General features: G+C 37.4%; 1 protein-coding gene across 2 annotated transcripts in view; it reads right to left on the minus strand.

The window, feature by feature from the left end:
* LPXN (leupaxin) overlaps positions 1 to 21,256 on the minus strand; it is a 49,822-nt gene that overhangs the window by 14,222 nt on the left and 14,344 nt on the right. The window contains exons 3-7 of one of the 2 annotated variants that reach the window (XM_003275340.4): positions 21,182 to 21,228; positions 11,889 to 11,988; positions 8,159 to 8,326; positions 7,069 to 7,242; positions 6,883 to 6,964 (exon numbers count right to left, since the gene is read on the minus strand). In XM_003275340.4, the coding sequence (XP_003275388.1) occupies positions 6,883 to 6,964; positions 7,069 to 7,242; positions 8,159 to 8,326; positions 11,889 to 11,988; positions 21,182 to 21,228 (571 nt within the window). The remainder of the gene's footprint in view (positions 1 to 6,882; positions 6,965 to 7,068; positions 7,243 to 8,158; positions 8,327 to 11,888; positions 11,989 to 21,181; positions 21,229 to 21,256) is intronic. The other variant, XM_030810851.1, reaches the window with a different exon arrangement.

Genomic DNA, 21,256 nt, shown 5'->3' on the forward strand with positions numbered 1-21,256 from the left:
GTCTTTACACTTACAAAAAAATTAACTAATTAATCCTTAAGCACTTATTCAAGTGACATATTTGCTCTGTTTTGAAACTCACTTCCCTGAGATACCCAAATGGCTTAGTCCTTTGCTTACCTCAGGGGTCTGCTTAAGAGAACAAGTGACTCAACCACTGTGTCTCAAATACTACCTAATCACTCTCTCTCGCCATGCAGAGTAGGTAGTAGTTAGTTGGCTAGTTTGATTACTGTTTGTCTCCTCCACCAGAATACATTAATCACGAGGGCAAGAACTTTCCTTTTCGTCACTATATCCCTAGTACTTAGAATAATGCCTGACACATATATAGTAGTTGCTCAATAAATATCTACTGGATGAGCGGACATAAGAAAAATATTACAATAGCAAAATTGAGATCATCTGCTCCAGGTATATTGCAGTTTAGAGTCTCACTTCAGCCTTGACTAGAATATGCATAAATAGATTAACCTTTATGTAAGAATCCCTTCTTAGTATTTACTTAGAGAGATACCTAAAATGAAGACTATATTATCAGCAATCCCATTTATGGAGCATCTGCGTTGTACTGGTTCCACTGAAGGCTCTATCTATACTACTAAATTAAAATGAGATTTTTTCAGAGCAACCTTCTGAAGTAGGCTTTAGCCCCATTTAACAAATGCAAAAAGACAGCTTAGAGAATTTACACCTGACTAGTCAGTAGAGGAGCTGAGATTCAAATCTAGGCCTAACTTCAAAGCCTAACTTCAATGTCATACCTCTAACTTAAATGCATCCTGACTTTGACCTCTCTGTGGGAACTGACAGTATCAGCTGAGCACAAATGTTATAGCCCAATAATTTTGTAAATATGAGAGTTCTACCTCTTCCCCACTAAGACAGTATGTAAGCAAGGCATGCACAGTGTTCCGTAAAGCAGACTATCTAGAAAACACTATTTCTAGAAATCAGCTTTGACAATAGCAGCCAGATCACAACATGACAATAGAAGCAGCTAGGTGTTGGGACCCAAACCATACAGCTGCAGTTTTTCCATTACCTCATCACTTTTTCACATGCCTTGCTTTGTTCAACTTTGCTTTCTTTAAAAAGCAGACAATTTAGCAGAATTCTGAGGCCTACAGATCTGAATCTAAACTAGTAATTTTATATGCTGTCCTGTGTTCTTCCTCTAAACCCCTGAGACACAGAAGAGCTCACTTTACTTTTTATTTACTCTGTCAAATGATGTCTAAGGTCTATTCAAGGGAAACTGAATACCGTAAGTCCTACTATTTAAGAAAAACTAATACCTGCAACCACCTGTCTCAATTTTGTGTAGCATAATAGTGTTTCTCAAACTTTAGTGTGCCTTATTCATCTGGGAACTTGATAAAATGCAGATTGCTGGGTCTTTCACCCTGAATTTTTGATTCAATAGGTCTGGGACGGGGCCCAAGATTTTGCGTTTCTAAAAGTCCCCAGGTGATGCTGATGCTGCATAAAGCAAATGACACAAAACTGAGCTTGCCTACAGGTAGGCATTACTTGAGAAAACTGTAAGACATGCCAACTATCTGAGAAATGACCCTTATCTAGGCATCTGCTGGACAGCTGGTTTCAAGAGTGGGATAGCAGGGGAGTAACGGCCTCTGTTTCAACTTGGGTAAATCTCAGGAGAGAAATCAAAAGCAATCACCCAAACTTGCTGTGATACCCCTGCATTTCATAATCTAATAAATTAAGAAAGTTTCAGCTCTTGCTTTCTTGGAGGATCTCTCTGGGACCAATTACCTCTAGAGGAAGAATGAGAAATACTGACAATTAAAAGTGCCACAAAAAGAGGGAGAGTGTTTATACTCTGGTGAGGCTCTTAGCCACAGGGGAAATTAGGGAGCACCTGCATGACCTGGATAATGAACAATTAAAAAGAAACACAGGTAGAAATTGAAGAGCTCATCCCTGTGGGAGGAAGCCAAGGACCAATGACTTGAGCCTTAAAGAGGAATTGTTTGAACTGATGAAAAAAATGCAGATGAATTTAATTTCCCAGGAGGCTCAGAGGTTAAACTATCTTTATAGAAACTCTTTGTGACTATGTAACTTGGGGTGAGGCAGGATGACACCTAATTAATGAACTGATCATATGGCAGGAGACCTTTTTACAGAAAGCCAGGCATAAAAAGGAAAATACAACCCAAGTGGAGCTTCTGATCAATAAATGTCACTTTTTGTCATGTGACTCTATGTATAAATATGTTTTAAGTGTTGTTTCATGTTTATATAAAGCCATAAATGACCCTGTCAGCCCTGTCTGTCTAGAAGGGGCCTGAGTCAAGAAAATGAGAACTAGCTACCTTAATGGTGCTTTCTGGTCATCCTAGGGATTGGATATTTTTTTGTGTGTGTATCTAACTTATGTCTCTACTTGGAATATGCCTATGCCCTGTTGTTCTGCTTTCAGGCAACTTCTCCATCATAATGATCCATGGGCAATACAGTATTCACTTGCTGACTGTTGTACTCAACTAATTCTCAGACTTTTATGGCTACCAGTACAATATAAATTTATTGTGAAATATTTTAATATGATTTGGATTAAGTGTCAATGAAAAATGCTGCTTAGGTAAAACACCATCTAGAAATGAAATACCTAATGATTTGTGAAAAAGCACTGAGCAAGCTCCAGTGAACAAGCAAATTACTACAGAGCACTTTGCTAGTGGATTATGTCAGTGCCACTGTATCTGGGTCTATTCTCAAATAAAGCATATTGTGTTGGTACCACAAAAGTAAAGAGATCCAACAGCAGAAGAAGAATTGAGTTCCAGTCAAAAGGCAGTTGTGATGTTTATAAAAAACATGGAACTTGCAGAAATGATACCCAAGTTGAAATCTTGCCTCTCCAACTTTCTAACTGTGTGACTTTAAGAAAATCACTTTACCTACCTGAGACTCATCTATAACTAGGTAAAATGTTGAATAAACTTGCTGTCACGACTATGGTGGCATCATATAAATTATTTTTAACCATATACATAATAATATGCCTGATATTTAGGAAAGTCTCCATATTAGTAAAGGGCCTAAACACATGGGATTTTCTTTACTCTCTCCTGAAACATCATTAACATGACAGTTAAGGAATTATGTAAATTATAAAGAGCCATAAGGAAAGAGAAAAAAGTAAAGCATATGCCACCAGATGAGATATTAACTAAATTTTCAAGAATTTAAAGTAGGTCATAAGAGTGGTAACTGGCTTAACATAAATAAGAAAACTGGAACTTATGTCTCCACAGATGGGAGAGGCCAATAAAAATCAAGCCATCTTGAATACGATAACATCAGAGGGGCTCAGGAACTGAATGCATGAGATACTCTTCAAGGCTAGAAACAGGACTGGTTGAAAGTCTAAAGAACCATTAGAAGGTTAGATGCCTTATCTTACCATAATATGCAGTGATTATTTCTGTAAATATTGAACAAGAGAGTCTCAGTGATCAGAGATGTTGGACACCATGAGGAAACGAGTCAAGCTCTCTACTGAAAAATGGGAATTAAGTAAAAGTTGATATGCTGAATGGTGAAAAGCCCATTCCCCCATCCCCTTTTTCAATCTCAGAATGCTGGCAAAGAGAACATCTCTTTAGCATAATTGACTCAACAGAAAAGACCTAAGATTGTCATATTCAGAAGTCACTCAACAAAATGGCGAGAGCATCTTACCTGAGTACCATATAGTCAAGTCTACTAGTCAACAATTTCTGTCTATATCCATGGAGTTTGCAATTAGCATTTTAGTGTCTCATTCTTAAATAGTAATAGACAACCATGGATCAGCAGTATTCACAAAGACCAGTGTAAACAAATGTAAGGCACCAAGATGTAATATATATCAAATTCCAAATTGAACTGCAAAACATCCCTCCGAACAGGTAGCCAAAGATTATTTGTACAATTCTGGAATTCCTCACTCTTGTTCAGGGGAAAACAGGTAAAGAAAAAGGAAAACTGAGAGAAGGATTCCTTTGAAGAAAACTGTGCTATGAGTGCCCCATCACCACCAAGAAAGATGAGGTATAGTTCTTGATAACCTCAGGTTAAAAGAGGGACTTCAGTGGGACCACTCAGAGAGTTGGATATGTATGCCTTGGCATTAGTGAGATGCAGTTAGTGGTATCAGAGTTACCCCTGGAAAAAGTCCATAGATGAGTTTGGCTGAAAGAGTCTATGGCAGCTGAATAGAAACATGCAGCTAAAAATTATAACTCCACTGGCTGTCAGAGAAAAGAGTAGGTTATCCATGGTCCTTCTATGAAAATATGAGAGGAAGAGATGATCTGGAACCACGTTAATAATTTCTAAGGGTTCACTAGGAGGGAACAATGAAAGCCCCTTGAAAAAAGAATCTTTACAAAACAAATCCTCAAAGAAACATGACAAGGAGAGAATAGCCAGTCAAGACACGTAAAGGGCAATCAAGAGTTCACTGCCAGACCTGTCTTAATCCCAAAAAGAATTCAGGGAAAAAAGTCAGAGCTAAACACTGGCTGGGCCTGGAGAGCATAAAGCCAATTTAACAACAATCCTAGACAAGTTAGACCTTCCTGCCTTCTATTCTCATCTCCATCCTCCCTAGTGTTTCAACCCTAGAGCAGGCAGGTGTCAAGGCTGGCAATAAGGGGGAGGGTGGTAGATAACAAAGCGGGGTCAGGAGAGAGGAAAGGCCATACCCCTGTCCTCGCCTCCTGCAGCTTGAAGGTCCTAAAAAAGAGAGGGAGTGGCTACCACTTTTAAAGTGCTGGAAGTCTTAACTATTACACAGACTGAATTTCCTAAGGGCTCAGTTTTTGTGTTTTGTTTCTTAAATTGATTTTATATTTAGAACTGTTTTTTAAGAGTAACCAGAAAAGACAGAGGACTGCACAAGCTTTTATTTATAAGAAAGGAGAAATCCTTCCCCACTGAGTTCATTCTAAAAGGACAGGAGAAAAACAAAGTAAAGCAGCTTTCTGATTCCATATTTGTTCAAAACAAACATAAAAAGAAGAAATTTAAAAAAAAGACAATTCAGAAAACACATGAAACAAACATACAAAGGGGGAAGAATGGGTCATGTAGAAAGGATCAAGGATAAAAAAATTTTAATAAAAACTTGCCAATCATGGAAGCTAGAAGACAGTGAAGCAATGTCTTCAGAATTATGAAGGAAAATAGTTTCCACTTAGAATTCTATGCCCAGGCAACTTAAGGGCAATGACAGAATAAAAATATTTTCAGATATTCAAGTTCTCAAAAATTCTTTCTCAGACAGCTACTTACTAGGGGATGTTCCCCACCAAAATAAAGGTGGTAACATGTATAAAACATAGACATGGGACCCAGGAAACAGAGCATCCAAAGAGGAAAGTAATAAAAGGAATTTCCAAGAGTAATTACTAGATATAATTCTAAGTTAATGAACCAGAATGACTGCTACTCAGCAGGAAGAAATCATTTCATGTTGATTCAGGAGGAGGAAAGTCTCCTGGAGGGATATCTCCAGAAAAAAAAAAAAAAAAAAAAAAAAAAGGAAGAAACTGACTTATTGTCAGATGTAGTTGGCCATTTTGAAAAGAATTTCACAGTTCCGTTGCATAACTTAGTGATAAGTGCAATAAAAACTAAGCCAATTTCAAAAAGGAATCAAATGTTAACTTTAGAAAAAAATGAATTTATACCAAAAGGACACTGTGATAATAATATTAACATTACTATACCTCCGTGTGCTTGGCACTATTCTAAATACCATGCCTGTATTGTCTTTAAATCCTCATAACAACCCTATAAGGTAGGCAATTCCATTAGGACTATTTTACTGAGGAGGAAAGTGAGGTACAGAGATGTTAAATGACTTGAACAAATACCACAACCCAGATTTGAACCTGGAAGTCTGACTCTAAAATCCAGACTCTAGTGTAGTCAGTTTGCTACATGGCTTACTTGTGAGCAGTATTCTATGATTGTCGACATATGCACACTTAATACTGACCTAACCTGTAATTATGACATAATTATATATTGAAAAAACAGGGGAGGGGAAGTATGTTAGGAGTGAGTGGGGTAATAATAACATTTCTAAATCTCATCTTCCCTCTTAGACAGTCAATACATAATGGTTAAAACTGGAAAAATAAAACAATCTATAACAATATAAGTTATTATTTAAAACACATAAGCAGGCCAGGCGCAGTAGTTCATGCCTGTAGTCCCAGCACTTTGGGAGGCCAAGACGGGCGGATCACGAGGTCAGGAGTTCAAGACCAGCCTGGCCAATATGGTGAAACATTGTCCCTACTAAAAATACAAAAATTAGCCAGACATGGTGGCAAGTGCCTGTAGTCCCAGCTACTCAGGAGGCTGAGGCAGGAGAATCGCTTGAACCTGGGAGGTGGAGGTTGCAGTGGGCCGAGATCGCACCAGAGATCGCACCACTGCACTCCAGCCCGGGCAACACAGTGAGACTCCGTCTCAAAAAACAAACAATAACAACAACAACAAAACATTAGTAAATATCAGAAGAAACAGCTAAAATAATTTGGAGAGGAGAACTGGATTTGGAGATGAGAAAGGGACTTCTTCAATATTCAACAAGAAAAGGTTTTTTCAATATTACCCTTGAAGTAATATTTGAGTTTTTAAACTATGCATTTGTATTTCTGTGATTTAAAAAATCAATTTAAAGGGAAATTATAAATGTTGGAGAAAGGTAGAGAGGGATGGTATCTAGTACTGAAATGGGCACGTCGATAGTAGTGATAGGAACCAGGACTCCCATGACTACCAGGAAAGGTGTTGCTGGTCTTCTAACTACCCACTGGGGTGTGGGATACAGCCTGTCAAGACGGGTCATACCTTCTGCACCAAACACCTCTCCACAGTGAGAGCAGAAGAAGTGCTCTGGGTGCCAGGTCTGGTTCATTGCTGTCAGCACTTTCTGGAAAGGGAACACACAGACATTATAATGATGCAGAGTTGTAAAGCATGACTCTGGTTCTAAATGAGTGACTGAAAGCTGGAGAGGAGTGGGGATTTACTTACATCCAAGATGGGAGCAGCGCAGTAAGCGCAGCGTGGAGAAAAAAGTTGGTGGTAGTCATTGGGGCAGTAGGCCAAGCCACTCCGCTCAAAGAAGGGACTGGTGCCAATCTCTTCTTTGCAATGAGTACAGACAAAATGCTCAGGATGCCACGATTGACCTAGAGCATGGATCACCTGTGGAGTGAAATGAAGCCTGACACAGGAGGCCAGTTGAGTGCTCTACAGCCTATAGGTTGCACAACTCTAGGGAGCACTCTTCACACTGTACCCCTTGTAGACAACACCCCTGGAATTATACAACACTGAGGCCTAGACCTAGGTTCCACCTAAGGCCATTTGTTGTCTGTGCTTTATGGATTGATAATAAAAGGATACCCGCTTCCGGGACTGATCACTGTGATGAAAGCCTGTAAATGTTCGCAACCACTCCACTGCCACAGGGGGTGGCAGAAACAACATAGAGCACATTGATGACAGAGAAGTTGTAACTGTAGCCTTGGTGTGGAAGGGACCCCTGGAAGAGGAAAAGGCCAAATGACAGTTTTTATTCCTCTAGTTTGAACACTTTATTCCATGCCCCATGCAGTCAGGTCCAAAGCCTTTTATCATAGCTTTGGTGAAGGACGATGCAGAACAGGAGTTTGCAGCTGTGACTTAGAGCTGAGTTCAGCTGAAAATTGTAATCAATCAATTTAGACTGGGAATGTTTGAACAAAGGGAGCAGTGAGAAAGGTCATCTCAGTAAAGGCAGTACAGAAAAATGGTTAAGAACTCAAACTCGGGAGAGAGTCTCCTGGTTTCAGATTTTACCTCTACCTCTTATTAGGCCTTGGACATGTCCATTAATGTCTCTGAGTCCTCAGTTTCCTCATCTTTACAAAGGGAGTAATCCTTCTTCTTGAAGGGCTGATGTGACCATTAAATGAGGAAATACTTGTAAAGCACTTAGCTCAGTAGCCAGAGCACTGTAAGTGATTAGTAATTATTAATGCTAACTAAAATATCTTAAAATATAAGGGGAAAGAGCAATCCTTGATGAGACAGAGAGAGACAAAGAAGGCTATAGGACCAAAATTTCAGCCCATCTCACCTTCCCAGCAATCGGTTTCTGGCAGGATGCACAATGGCCCTTGGGCACTGTGGCAATGCCAAGGTCCTGCAATTCCTGCTCCAGACCCCCAAGCATTGAGTCTAGGGAGGTCTTGTGATCCTGCTTGTCTGGTAAGTGCTTCTTGCCAGCATCTGCTCTGACTGCAACCTGGCCCAAGGGAAGAACCAAGAACAGAATCAGCCTCATGTATTTTTATTCTCACTGGCATCTTCTAATGACTCTATAAATTCACCTCTACTGACTGATCTCTTAGCCTTTCCCCAACCTTCCTGCAAGACATTGGAAGAATCTAAAATTTCAACACTAATAAAAATCTTTTCATCTCCCTTTCATCCTAAACTACTCAGGCCAAATAAAATCTGACTAATTTTATATTTGTAAATCTTAATGTAGGAAATTTAGTACATGAGGATCATACCCTTTGAAGATCTTAGGATGACCCCAGTTCAAAAATTAGTCACATCTCCCTTTTACTCATTTATTTGACAATATTTGTTGAATACCTGGTTTGTGCCAATCACTGCTCTAAGCACTTGGATTAAAGCAAGGATAAGACAGACCAAGTGTCTGGCCTCATGGAATTGCATTCTGTGGGTGATAGACAATAAATAATTAAACAAATAAATATATGTTGTAATGTCAGACAGAGATAAGTTATAGAGAGAGATAGAAGGGACACAGCAAGATGGTGAGAAGAATTGATTTAGATGGAGGTAATAATCAAAGAAAGCCCCTCTAAGGAAGTAGTATTTGAGTAGATACTTGCGACTCAGAAATATTGACATTTATGGGAAAAGCATTCTAGGGGGAGGGAAGGCCCTGAGGAATAAAACGACTTGGCACATTTGAAGAAAAGTCGAAGAGGTCAGTAGGGCTAGAGCAGAGGGAGTGAAATTGAACACGGCAGGAGAAGGTGATGGAGAGAGAGGCAAAGATCACATAGCAACCTCATGGTAAATGCTTGGGTTTTACTCCAAGGTGATGGGAGCCATTGCAGGATTTCAAGCACAGGAGTGAAGGAATCTGGAGGATCCCTGTGGTAGCTGAGTGGAGAATTAAGTGTGGACAAGCAAGAGTGACAAGGAGATTATCAGATAATGACTTAGATCAGTGTTAAAGGAGAAGGTGGTGAGAAGTGGTCAGATAAGACTTGTTGATGCATTGGAATTATTTAAGCAAAAGCCCAAAATTATTATAAACCATTCAAAAAAGTATCCTCAAATTTAAAAAAAAAAAAAAAAAGGCTAACTGACCCTTCATAACCTCATAACCTGATTCTGGCTCTCTCTCCTTTCCAGCTGGGCGACTGCTACCATCTATCCACAGAATACTTCACTCATCAGAAAACTACAATGGCTCTCCATTGCCGCCACATCAAGTCTTCACTCATCAGACAAACATTCAAAGCCTCCCATCCACTGTCCTCCCTTTTTATCTTTCCCAATTTCATCTTTTATTAATACTACATTGTAAAAGGCCTCTGTTGTTCAGGACAGCTGGGCTCTTCATCTCCTGAATGTGACTTGTTACTGTCTGCCTTAAGACCTCTACTTATCCTACTTTTACTGCCTGTTATAACATCACATTGTCACCAATCAAAATGCTCATTTTCCTTCGAGACATTTTGATCATCTGACAGACGTCCTTCCTCCTCTAATATATGTCAGTTAATATTCAAGAGGTTAGTGTTCAGAAGGTTAGTGTCTGAAAGGTCTGAACGGGTGACTGACATTAATTATGACAAATAAGTAAAAATACAATATAACTACATCTACACCTACATCTCTATCTCTTCACTGGTATCTTCCAGAATACTTCTGAACAGATATAGAAGAGACAGGAAATTCTGCCTATCTCCAGTGGGGCAGAACTGGATGGCTAGGGTGCAGAGCTGAGAAGGAAACAGTTCAGTGCAAGCTTTTTGCACTTTTGATTTGTGTACAATGTGAAGGTGCAGCTTATTCAAAAGATAAATGGGGCCGGGCGCAGTGGTTCATGCCTGTAATCCTAGTACTTTGAGAGGCCGAGGCAGACAGGTCACCTGAGCTTAGAAGTTTGAGACCAGCCTGGGCAACATAGCAAAACCTCGTCTCTACTAAAAATACAAAAATTAGCTGGGCATGGTGGCGCACGCCTGTAATCACAGCTACTCAGGAGGCTGAGGCACTAGAATCGCTTGAACCCAGCAGGTAGAGGTTGCAGTGAGCTGAGATCACGCCACTGCACTCCAGGCTGGGTAACCGAGTAAGCATCTGTCTCAAAAAAAAAAAAAGATGGCGTTGTAAATTAAAAATTTAAATAAACCAATACACATGCTAAATCAATTAGAAATGCAACACAATTAAATCTAACGTACATTTTTTTCTAGTATTTTCAGATATACAGCATAATGAGCCAATCTACCCAGCTTTATTGTTGACACTGGCCCATCAAAGGATGTTAGTCATTAAGGAAAACTTGTTTGTGATGTTTATTTATTCATCTCTCTAATAAATATGTGTTGCTCACGATGTATCAGGCCCTGTGCTGAGCATTGGGAGTCCCAAGGTGAGCTCTAAAGATAAGGTCCCTGCCCTCTCCAATCACATACATTTTTATATACTGCTTTGAAATTATTTCATAGTCACCTCATGAGTATATATCAAATCCTCCAACCAGATTTAAAATGGTTGGATTCTCTGCCTTAAGGATTCTGGATTATATTTCCTTTAATAAATCTTTAAGCCCATTTATCTGAGATTTCCATTCCATGCCAGACTATGTGAGCTCACCACTTTAGAGGTGTTCTAGAGGCTAGAAAAAAGAAGCAGATTTTATCTCAATATGGGCTTGGGACTTCTCATCCTTCCTACTGTCAGAGGCATACTTTGATCTCCCTTGCTGTGTCTCAGCTTGCTCACTGGTCTCCTCTGTCCTGCTTAGTCAGGTCTCTTTAACAGTCCTTTCAGCCGGGAGCAGTGGCTCACGCCTGTAATCCCAGCACTTTGGGAGGCTGAGGCAGGTGGATCACGAAGTCAGGAGCTCGAGACCAGCCTGGCCAAGATGGTGAAACCCCGTCTCTACTAAAAATACAACAAAAATGAGCCGTGTGCAGTGGTGGGCACCTGTAATCCCAGCTACTCGGAAGGCTGAGGCAGGAGGATCGCTTGAAACCGGGAAGCAGAGGTTGCAGTAAGCCAAGATAGTGCCACTACACTCTAGCCTGGGCAACAGAATAAGACTCCGTCTCAAAAAACAAACAAACAAACAAACAAACGAAAAATCCTTCCACATCATCAAGCCCTCAGGACTCACTGCAACTAAAACCACCTTTCTTTCCATCTTTTTATGTCCAAACTCTGCCAGTTCTTCAGAGTCCATCCCAAGTTTCAACTCTCTGATTAAATCTCCAAAATCTCTCTATGTCCGTAATGCTTGCTCCACGTATGTTTGCTAACCACCTGGCTTTTATTCTATAGATGTTAAGAGACTTACGACTCATTTTGCCAAGCACACTCCAGCTCCTTGAGATCAAAGTCTGTATTATATATTAATTTTTGTGTCCAAATAACATATAGTACAAAGATGGGTTAATTCATGGAATTAAATTTAGTCTGGAAAAAGCAATGACAACTTAGGAAAATTCCTAAGTGAGAGAATGGAGAGCTGAGTTCCACAAAGATAAACTGGTGACCCCATGGGCCCTGTTTATCATCTGGACTGCACTCACCTTGGCCTGCATCTCAGTCAGGTGAGCCATGAGCTCATCCAACTGAGCAGCTGCTGACGTTTTAGAAGGTGGTGGTGATTCCTTTGGCTCTTGGGCTTCACTATAGAGGGAAAACAAAAAAGTCATATAACAAATCAAAACTCAAATAATGTTAAGCCACACATAAATTACTGCAAATGCAATTGTAATAATGAATCCCTTGGATATGAAGCTAAAATCAGAGATGGCGGTATTTTAAAAATATATTAATATGTACTAGACCAAAAATATAAACAAGTTCTCTCTGCCTTTTTTCTCTATTTCTCCCTGGTCATCTAAGTTATAAAAAGTATTATATCTCCTGTCAGTTTTTGTCAAAAAATAAAAATAAACTAGAATATAGAGCAGGCATCAACAAACTAAGGTCCTTGGATCAAATCTGGCCATGTCCATTCATTTATCTACTGTCTATAGCTGCTTTTCTGCACACTTGGGTAGTTGCTACAAAGACTTTATAGTCCATAAAAGCCTAACAAACTTACTATCTGCCTCTTTACAGAAGAAGTTTGCAAATCTCTGGTGCAGAAAATTTAGATAATATATATGATGATGATTTCATATTCACATAATTGTAAGTAAATTATAAATAAATAAAACTTTGGACCCAATAAACAGAATACAGATTCTATTCAAGTAGCTGCATAAGCGTTAGTAAAAGTAACTATGTATGAAGGTACAAAGTAAAGCTCAATAAATTTTTTAAAGTACATCATATAGACCATATTCTTAGATTGGAGTGAATAGAAGTACAAATTAATAATAAAAACTATCCACTTAAGAAAAAACAAAGCACTTCTAAATAATTCTTGGGATAAAAAAAATTAAACTGAATTTTCAAACCAGTTAGAAATAGCAATGAAAACACACACACACACACTCACACACATGCACACACACACACACACACACACACCTTTGGGAGTTGAAAGCTAAATGTTATTGAGAAGAAAATATATAAATAGACTTAAGTGTGATATTAAAAAATGGGAAAGATCAGAAATAAAACTTCCAAGTCAGGAGTCTCAGAAAAATCTAAAATAATTGAATAGAAGGAATAAATGCACAAATTAGTGAAACAGAAAACAAGAAATAAAACAAAAACTGACAGTTTTTGGGGGATCATTGTATAAAATTCCCAAATACATAGAAAAATATGGAACATTACCTAATTCATTCTATAAATAGCACAGAAACTTTTTAAAATCAAAGAAAAAATGGTGTGCATGTGTGAAGAGAGAAGGTTAAATAAAATTAGCTGAAATGTGTTTTTTTTTAAAAACATAAAAAATTTTAACAAGTCATGGCTAGGTGGTATTTATACTGGTCATCCAAAAATAGTTTGAAATTCAAAATCAGGAAAAAGATTAATATAATTCATTAACAAATAGGAGAAAAGCTTTATAAACACAATGATATGTGCTGAAAAAGCAGTGGAAGACATTTAACAACCATTCCTGTTGTTGAATATCAAGAAAAATAAGAAAATGTCTATAAACTGATAAAATGTTTCCATAAGAAATCTATAGCAAGCCTCATAATTATTAAGCAGATTTCTAATTAAGAGATAAGTTGGACATAGATCCTATTATCACTGGCAATCTTCAACATTATTCTAGAATACATTATCAAACACATTTAAAAGTAAAATAAGAGAAATATATATTTGAAAAAAAGGCAGCATATCCTCATTCTTTCTTTTAAAATAGATGGTATAATAATTTGCCAGGAAAATGTGAGATAAATGACTGAACAACCATTGGAATGAATTAAAAAGATCAGGGTGGTGATTAGATACAAGAATGAAATGAAACAGTCTCTTTCCTATTGATCATCAATAAGCAGTTTGAAAATCCAATGCGAAAAAAAGAACCTGTTCACAATTCTAACAAAAGTTGTAAAATATCAAATAATATATTTAACAAGAAATGTGTAAGAATTCTATGAAGAAAAACCATTGGCAGACATAAAGGAAGATCCAAATATCCAATTAAACAATGAGCAAAGGACCTGAATAGATATTTTTCCAAAGAAGAAATAAAAACGGCCAAAAGGTATATGAAAAGATATTCAACACCACTAATCATCAGGGACATGCATCAAACTATTATGAGATACCACTCACAAACAGATGGCTATTCTCAAAAAGTCAAAAGATGGCAAATGTTGGCCAGGGTATGGAGAAAAAAGAACCCTTTACACACTGTTGGTGGGAGTGTAGATTGTTACAGCCATTACAGAAAATAATATGGAGGGTTCTAAAGAAATTAAAAATAGAAATACCACATGACACAGGAATCCTTTTTCTGGGCATACACAAAATAAATGAAATTACCACTTCGTAAAGATACCTGCACTCATATGTTCATTGCCACAATATTCACAATTTACAATAGCCAAGAGGTGGAAACAACTTAAGTGTCCATCAATGGATGGACACCAATGGAATAAAGAAATTGTGAAATATGCACACATACACAACAGAATATTAGTCAGCCTTAAAAAAAGGAGATCCTGCTATTTGTCATAGCATCGATGAATTGGAAGGACATTATACCAAGTTAAATAAGAAAGAAAAATATTGCATGATCTCACTTATAGGTGGAATCTTTTTTTGTTATTTAAAAAGGTCAAATATGTAGATACATTGGTGATGAGGGACAGGAAAGGGGGTGAAAATGGGGACATGTAGGTTAGAGAATATGAAGTAGCAGATATGTAAGATGAACGAGCCTAGAGATCTAATGTACAACATAAGAACTATTGGTAAGGAAATTGTATCATATTTAGGATTCCTGCTGAATGAGTAAATTTTGGCTGTTCTTGCCACAAAAACAAACAAACAAAAATGTGTAACTGTGTGAGATAATAAATATGTTAATTTGCCTCACTATAGTAACCATTTTAATAACTATTCATATCCCATAATATTGTACACCTTAAATATGCACAATAAAATTTATTTTTAGAAAAGAAGGCCTACATAAATGAAGATAAATATGTCAATTCCCCTAATTAAATGTAAATTCGATGTAATTCAAATAAAAATTCTGATATAATTATTCAAGCTAATTAATAAGGTGATGTTAACATTTATGGGATAGAACACTCAAGACAATTTTGAAAAAAAAAATAGGAGGGGTATGTGGTGTCTCACACCTGTGGTCCCAGCACTTTGGGAGGTCCAGGTAAGAGAATCACTTGGGACCTGGAGTTTGAGAACAACCTGGGAAATGAGAGAGACCTGGTCTCTATAAAAATTAAAAGTTTTAAAGAAAAAAAAAAAACAGGAGGGAAGATTTGTCTTGATAGATGTGGTGTCTTATAGAGTAACAATAATTAAATTTGTATGATGTTGGTAAAAAAAAAATAGATAGGGCTGGGTGCGATCATTCATACCTGTGATCCCTTTGGGAAGCTGAGGCAGGAGGACTGCTTGAGCCCAGGAGTTTAAGACCAGCCTGGGCAACATAGGAAACCCTGTCTCTACAAAAATTTAAAAGTCAGCCAGATGTGGTGGCACACACCTGTCGTCTCAGCTACTCAGGAGGCTGGGGCAGGAGGATCACTATGGCCCAGGAGGCCAAGGCTGCAGTGAGTTGTGATCACACTACTGCATGCCAGCCTGGACAACAGAAGCAGAATGAGACCCTGTCAAAAAAAAAAAAAAAAAAAAAGAGAAGAAAGGAAAGGAAGAAGAAAAAGAAAAACAAATAGGTCAAAGGAGTAGATTAGAAAACCCAAACACAGGCTCCTGCACCTAAAAGAACTTCCTATATGATCAATGTGGCATTTCAAATCATCCAAAACAGACTATTCGACTCAAAGAATAACAACCTATTTGGGACAAAATAAATATGGATCCCCAACACACCAAATACATGAATAAATTTGAGACAAATTAAAGATAGATATAAATATTTTTAAATGTAAAGATAATAGAAAAATGAAGAATATATTTTACAATTTGGGGTAATTAAGGTTTTCCTAAGATGGACATAAAATTCTGAAGTGATTTCAAAAATGAAAAAAATATTGATACAGCTAAATTCACAAAACTTAAATATAAATAAATATTTAAAACATAATATTCAAGATTTTAAAGAAATCTATAAATAATTTATAAAAACAGAAAACTGAGCTAAGGATTCTTTTAAAAAGCAGGTTTCAGAAAAAGAAACTCAAATGTTTATTACTATATAAAAATACCCTCAACCTCATTAATCTTTAAATTTGCAATTTAAAGCAATGAGATACCAATATTTACCTATTAGTTGAAATTTTAAAAGAGGGATAATATGCAGTGTTGGCAAAATACGAATTTTATATATATACACATACACATTTATATATACCATAGGTGGTTATGTAAATTTATAAACACTTTTGCAAGGCAGTATCTATCAACATTTCAGATACATATACCACTTGATTCAGCAATTTTGCTACTAAGAATCTATCCTACAGAAAAATTGGACATATATATATAAATATATGTGCAAGGTCATTTATTAGGGTACAGTTTCTATGAGCAAATTGGAAATAAACCAATGGAGCTAAAGTAAAATAAACTATGGTTCATCCATGCTATAGAATAACATGCAACTGCTAAGCAGACATAGATTTATGTGAACTAAAAAAGACTTCCAACATACATTGTTAATGTAAAAAAGAAAAGCCCAGAACAATATGAAAATTATACATCCAGCCTGGTGCAGTCACTCATGCCTGTAATCTAGCACTTCAGGAGGCTGAGGTAGGAGGACTGCTTGAGCCCAGGAGTTCAAGACCAGCCTGGGAAACATAGGGAGACTCCATCTCTATGAAAATTTTAAAAATTAGCTCGGTGTGGTGGCACGTGCCTGTGGTCCCAGCTACTTGGGAGGCTGAGATGAGAAAATAACTTGAGCCCAGGAGGTCAAGGCTGCAGTGAGCCAAGATAACACCACTGTACTCCATCCTGGGCAATAGAGAGAGACCCTATCTCAAATTAAAAAAAGAAAAATATATACTTCCATTTATATAAATTTATAAGCTCACGTACATGAGTGTGAATATGCACACACATAAGTCTGTAAGGAGAAGAACCTGACAGCAGTTACCCGTGGAGCTGGTAATGAGTTGGTGAGAGGAAAGACTCTAAGCGGAGTGGTCTCAATTTTCACCCTATATATACATTTCCGAATTCTTCGACTTTTTACGCACATGAGTTTAAGAAATAGTTTTGTATCTTAAGTTTTATTTTTAAAACAAAACAAAACACAGGTCATCTATACTAGGAAAATAGCTAACATACATGGCCAACAGATGAAGTGGTGGAGGTGTCAGATGAGACATCAGTAGTGCAATTCACCTGTATATCTCAGTTATTACACACACACACACACACACACACACACAATGGTTCTACAACCTTCAGTAAAGCACATAAATACAGTCACAGTGTAGAGCTTTCTATTTAAAATTGTTTTAAAATATAAAATTAGTACATGTTAAGTGTAGAAAATTTGAAAACTGCAGAGAAATATAAAGAAAAAATTTTAAACACATATAATCCCCTTTCCAGGAGGCAATTACTCTGGACATTTTGGCTGATATCATTACACTTAACTATGATTGTGTGTAATTTTAGAAAACTAAAATTATACATTTTTCCTACTCTTATGCAAACATTTTTCTATCTTCTGCAACCATAATAGATAGCATTTATTGAATGTCTGTCTGCACTATGCCTGACACTCTATACAGAGCTTTACACAGGTTCTCTTTAAATCTTTTATAATAACAACCTTAAGAGCTAGGTATTGTCACCTCCAAATGAAAAACTGGGGCTTAGAGAAGTTAAAAACTTTTTTGTATATAATATAGTTGGCAAGTAACAAAGAGCTTGGGCCTGCAAACTGCAAAGTCTGTGCTGTGTATCCTGAATTATCTGCCAAAATAATGTTTAAAGGCTATATGTTTTGAAATATATAATGTATTATATAATTTATCAAACCAATAATTTATTGCTGGACACCTAGATTGTTTTCTAACTTTCGTTACTATAATCAATACTGCCAAACAAACATTTGCACCCATGTTTGATCATTTACATAGAGTAAATTTTAAGAAGTGAAATCACTGGGCCAAAAGGTATAAAAAGGTAACTGACTGTGGAATCATGTTGGTAATCAACATTAATCAACAGAGGTTAGCTAACAACCCACTAAACCAAAACCCTCTGTCTCACGACTACTCAAGCCTTTTCTCTCTCTCTCTCATCTGTACAAAGATGCAAAGCCATAAATAAAAGTAAATGTTGTCTTTCACTTAACATATTTTCAAAAATGAAAATATACATTTACTATTTATCTTTATGTAGTTACCAGCCAGAAAAAAAATAGAAGAAAAGTGGATACTTTTCTCTCTTAAGAAGAAAAGACTATCTTTTGGATATGACATGTCTTATGTCCACCTATTTTTGATCACTTAACAACAAGGAAAATATAAGAGGAAAATGGATATCTCTTAATATAAAAGATTTATCTTTTAGGTACAACATGGCCCTCTACTAGATGCAAGATTTTTTGTTTTAATCGGAGAGCAAACACGGTCAAGTATGCAAGTAATTGATTCAATCCATCGTGGACGTTTCCAAGAAGGTACACTGGAGCTTTTTCTCACAGCTCGATCAGTCATAATCCTTTCATAGCTGCTGCCACAGGCAAATGCCTTGGGAATACAAAAGGCAGAAGGACTGTGAACACATTCTGCTGCCCTATGCCCAAATGCAGAATAAATGCAGTTTCTTAGCAGGGCTTGTATATTCCTAAAAAACCTTCCAATCTCACAGTTGGGACAAATTTGTGCTTATTCAAAGAACTCCCACTGGTTTTTAACTAGAGTCCTAGTGCAGTGTAGAAAGGGAAATAGATCATTGTTATAATACTCCAACGGTTATTGAGTCAACAGTATAAAATTCTACATAAGAAATGACAGACCTTGAAGAGTTAATGATTACAAATTAGAGTGCCCACTGCAGGAAATGTTCCTGAAAAGAGAAGAACCTTTGATTTGTTCCCTGACCTTTTGAAGATAGTAAAGATGCTTGGCTATGTCATCAGCAGCAACTTACTTCACTGCTCAGAGATTTCAGTAACACATATCACAACAGATGCATCTAAAAGAATCCAGACTTAAGCAAGGGGCTTCATTGTGCTGGGTTTTTTTCCCCTACTTATTTCTCTGCTATATTTTTATGACTTGTTCCTCTCTATTATTAGCAGAATTATTTTTGTTTATGTAAAAGATACATTTCTAAATTATTGCTCATGTTGCTATTGATATATAACTATACTAGAAATGTTATTCCATTGTTATATTCAGAGCCAGTATTGAAAATACTTTGAAGGTATGTTAAAAGCAATATTTAGTTCATTTAAGCAAGCCAGAGTAAATAGTAGAAACAGAATGCAGGAATCTAGTTTGTGTGTCTAATATTCTATTTATATGGTAGCCTTGCCAGCTCAGAGTGATACCAGTCTCAGGGATGTGCATCTATCTATTACATATTTCCTAGGTCACCTGGATTTTATGTCACTCTCCCACAGAGGCCTGCCTACACAGCAAGTATCATTCAGTAATAGGAAGTACATCAAAGGCCAGTCAGGGAAACACAAACCACGTGAGTACACAGAATTTAGTCCAGAAACTTGATTACACAGGTGAGGGGAGAGCTAAGAAGCAAAACAGAACACACTGAGTAACTCAGAAGTCACTACTACCCCTAAGCCAAAGGGAAAAAGAAAAGAGGAAAAGTTACCAGAGCTAGGGGCCCAAGTCAACAGGCAGAAGCTGAAACCACAGCAGACCTGTTGTGCTCCAGCTGAAGTCATAAAGAAGATAAAGCTGCTGACAGAGATCCTGTGGAAATAGAGTGACTTGGGGGGGAAATGCCCTGGATTTCGCTGCTTTTTACCCTGCAGTCTTTCCACAGTGCCTCCCATTGGTTGAAGACAGTGAGGACCAACTGATCCTGAAGCTTGGAAAACCCAAGGGGTCAGCTCCCCTGGAATATAGAGCAAGAGAAGGAGGAAATCATGGGAAATAGGCCAGAGAGGCCCATACTATGACGAAGAGGGTATCAATAAGTTAGTATTGGTACACCATCAATTAATCACTGTGCCAGATATACAGGTTGTTGGTTGGGCTAGTTTTCATGTTATATGTTCATGCATTCACTCGCATTTCTATTGGAGTCTTGGTTTCCTAGATTTAGGAAACCAAATATTTACTGAGGACCTATTGTGTGCCAGCCACTTTTGTTATTGTTTTGCTTTGTTTTTATTTTTCATTGGGGCTTCAGGGACTGGGGAGGGACTAGGAGGAATTCTCACCTGGCAACATCCTTGGAACTAGAATAAACTGGCAATACGTATCAATAAATTGGCCTCACCTTCACCAAAGTAAAAAGCATCCTTAAGAGGGAAGTTTTAAGAAAACTTCTTGTAGCACAGTTCTTGCCTTATTTTTGCCTTGCACGTGTGCACTATTGACTGCAATCCTGAAACCAAATAAGGTGTGGTCTAGCACTGTTTCCCAAGCATGAATCTTTACTATCTATATTTTATGCCCTTTAATTTGTTTTCCAGAAAGTTGTCTGATGTTAAAAATTGCAGGCTATACTAAGGAGAGAATAAGTAAATTAATCTTTTTATTTTTTCAGACTGCCAATTCTGCTTTAGCCAGGAGAAATGATTTAGTAAGTGTATCTGTTTTAATATGGAACTTCTCATAAAAGGAAATCCCTCTACCCACTATATAAATTTTGAGCAAATATGGAAAGAAAAAGTAAATACTCATCAGTTGGCCATGGAGACCCACTGTCTTTGTTTAACCCCCATCCTAGCTCTGACATTGCTAGAATCTTGCTGAAGTTTCTTCAGGTGTGTTTTATCTTTCAGGAAACTGAAGCATAACATCTGGAATAGCGTGGACAAAACATCTGTGGTAATTCTGGGAGTATCTGCACTTCTTTAGGTGGTAATGGACATAGCAGGGCCCACTGGCCTAGACAACCCCTCCAGAAGCCAGGCACCTTGAGAAGTTGTCAAGTCAGCTTCACAGAATTCTACCTATGCTCAAGGACTATGGAAAGAGGAGGATGATATACGAATTCTAATAATAAACACTTGCAAAGCAAATTATCACCCAAAGACTGATAATAATTATCTACTAACTTTAATTTTTAAAAGCATTTAATAGAAAAAAAATACCTGTAGACATTGAGCTCCTGGATATTGGTAGTATACACAAGCTGCGCCTAAGATACATGTGACAAGAGAAGAAAA

The sequence above is a fragment of the Nomascus leucogenys genome, chromosome 4 (assembly GCF_006542625.1).
Source record: "Nomascus leucogenys isolate Asia chromosome 4, Asia_NLE_v1, whole genome shotgun sequence".
In the NCBI taxonomy this organism is placed as follows: domain Eukaryota; kingdom Metazoa; phylum Chordata; class Mammalia; order Primates; family Hylobatidae; genus Nomascus; species Nomascus leucogenys.